This window comes from Monoraphidium neglectum, assembly GCF_000611645.1.
Source record: "Monoraphidium neglectum strain SAG 48.87 unplaced genomic scaffold scaffold06320, whole genome shotgun sequence".
NCBI lineage: Eukaryota > Viridiplantae > Chlorophyta > Chlorophyceae > Sphaeropleales > Selenastraceae > Monoraphidium > Monoraphidium neglectum.
Window position 1 is genome coordinate 1 of NW_014007318.1, and position 2,327 is coordinate 2,327.

The following is a 2,327-nucleotide window of genomic DNA, read 5'->3' on the forward strand; positions in this document are numbered from 1 at the left end:
GGGTGGGAAGGGCGGGAGGGGCGGGCCGCGAAAAAGGCGATGTGTCGAACTTTCGAAGCGCGCGCACTGAAAACCCCCCGGACCTGCCCCACATCCTGGTTCCCTGGGTGAGCCACCACTGCCTTTGGCCCCCGGCAACCGCGTGTGCCCCCATGTAACCGGCCACGCCCCGCTCGCCTCTTGGGAAGTGACGACGGCGACGGCGTCGCCCCCTGCAGCCACGTACAGGCAGGGCTCGGCGCGGGCCCGCCAGATCACCAGGCGCGCCAGGGCGGCGAAGAGGCGGGGCCTCATGTGGGGCCGTACCAAGAAGAGTGACATATAGGGGTCGGTCGAGAAAGCCTGCGGGGTTGGCCGAGAGTAGAGGGGCGCGGGCGACGCGGGGTGGTGCGTGGTCGCGCGGTTTGGCGCGCGCGCGGCGCTCCGTCATGACGCGACGGGGCGACACGCGCGCGCGACGTGCTCGCGTGAGCGGGCCGCTGGTCGTGCGTGCGGCTGATTGGTAGGTCGGTGCGCGCGCACATGCGTGGGGTGTGTGCTGCGGGACGGCCTGCGACATGTTCCTTGTGCCTGACGAAATTACTCAGCGTCATCGAGCGCGTGCTGCCTGGCGCCGCTCGCCTGGCCTATCGCCTCGATCGCACGCGCCACGACCGCGGCAGGCGCTGTTTCAGGGGTCAAAAGCTGTATTTCATCGTCCGTCATGTCTGTGTGCCGACGTATAGCGGCTCCAGGAGCTGTGGAGAGTGGCGCAGTTCTACGAAGGCGCTTGGAGTCAGTCACTGCAAATCCAAGATAACATTGTTCAAAATACGGTCAATAAATGGATTAATGTCGCGTGTCTTCGGCCGCGTATGGTATGATCACAGATATTACCAGTAGAATGCGAGCAGTGACGCAGGGGTGTCATAATCTGATGGTGGAGGGAAACAGAAACGTGATCTATAATGCGATCCGAACAAGTTCGAGTGCCGTGGACTAGTCTAACCCCAACTCACCAATGCCCCGTGCACCCCCAGCGGCCACACCGCGCAGAGCGCTTCAGCTCCTTATAGCGCCTTGATCCCGATAACTAGCCTCAGCGCGTTACGTGGAGCCGGCAGGACTGCGGAGGAGTCTATATCGGTGCGGCACGACCCACGCGCCACCCAAGCATTGGCCGGACGTGCCCTTTGGGCAGTGCTCGTGCTGGCCGCCGGACATGCAGCTCATAGCAGCCAAAAACCATCTGACTGCGAACGCGCCATGCCAAGCGTGCCGATACAGCTGCCGCGCGAACACCCCATCGGACCCCTCCGCCACCGCAGGCCCCGCGGCGTTGCTAGAGGCGCAGTCCCCAATACACGCGCCGCCTGCCGCGCGTCGCGGCGTCCGCACGGCCCAGGCGGCGCGGCTTATGGAACCCTCCGCGTGACACATGGGGCTCGCTCAATCGAGGGGGTGAGCAGTCACGCGCGACCGCTTGATTCCCGTACCCACTGATCACCTGGCTCTTGTGCGAACTCGCGCACTCGTCGCCGCGGCGCTGCCGAGCACTCCTCGCGGGCACAATCCCGCAACCCGCAGGGGGGACGATTTCGTTGGCGCTGACGGCGGCGGCTGCTTTGTGGAAGACGAGGAGGCAGGGCCCTGCTTGCATGAGGACGCACCCTCTCCCAAGCCGCCGGCCAATGGGGCAACCCCCGGGGGGCCCAAAAAGAAGAAGCGACTGCGTGACGTCATCAGTGAGTGGGACAAAGAGCAGGATTCTGTGTGTGCGTGTGTGTGCGTGTGTGTGTGTATGTGTGTGCGCGCGCGCGTGCGTGCTTGTGATTGTGTGCGTGTGTCGCATGTGGCATGCGGTGTGATTGTTTGTGTGCGCGTGCGTGTCTGCACACACATGTGTGCGTGTGTGTGTGTGTGTGTGTGTGTGGGTTGAGGGGGTTAGCGGTTGGATGCGCGCCTTTCAAACCCCCAACACGCCCCCCCTCTCCCCTGCTATCACTTGAGGCTTCCCACATTCAGCGCGACCTTCAAACTCATCACACTCTCCCCCCACCCCCGCTTGCGGCGTCCGTGCAGGCAAGCTGCAAGGGGAGCTCGACCACCGCAAGGCCCAGCTGGCGGAGGAGACCGCCAAGCGCGACAGGGCGCGCGCGCAGACGGCGCTGCTGAACGCGATCTTCCTCATGATAGGGTCCATGGAACAGCTCACCGCCCCCGACGCGACGCCCGCTGAAGACGAGGCCGCGCTCTCCGCGATCGCCGATCAGATCGACGCGATCCAGTCGCTCGTCCGCGCCGCTGGCGGCGCGACGACGCTGGGGCCGCGGCCGCGGGGGCGGGGG

At 65.2% G+C, this 2,327-nt stretch overlaps 1 protein-coding gene across 1 annotated transcript; it reads left to right on the forward strand.

Moving 5' to 3' along the window:
• Window positions 1–2,061: 2,061 nt before the first annotated feature.
• On the forward strand, window positions 2,062–2,273 carry MNEG_16395 (hypothetical protein; the record flags this gene model as incomplete). The annotated part of the gene is made up of 1 exon (XM_014035135.1): window positions 2,062–2,273. A coding segment is annotated over one exon (212 nt), but the record flags the coding sequence as incomplete, so codon positions are not given.
• Between the last annotated feature and the right edge of the window lie 54 nt (window positions 2,274–2,327).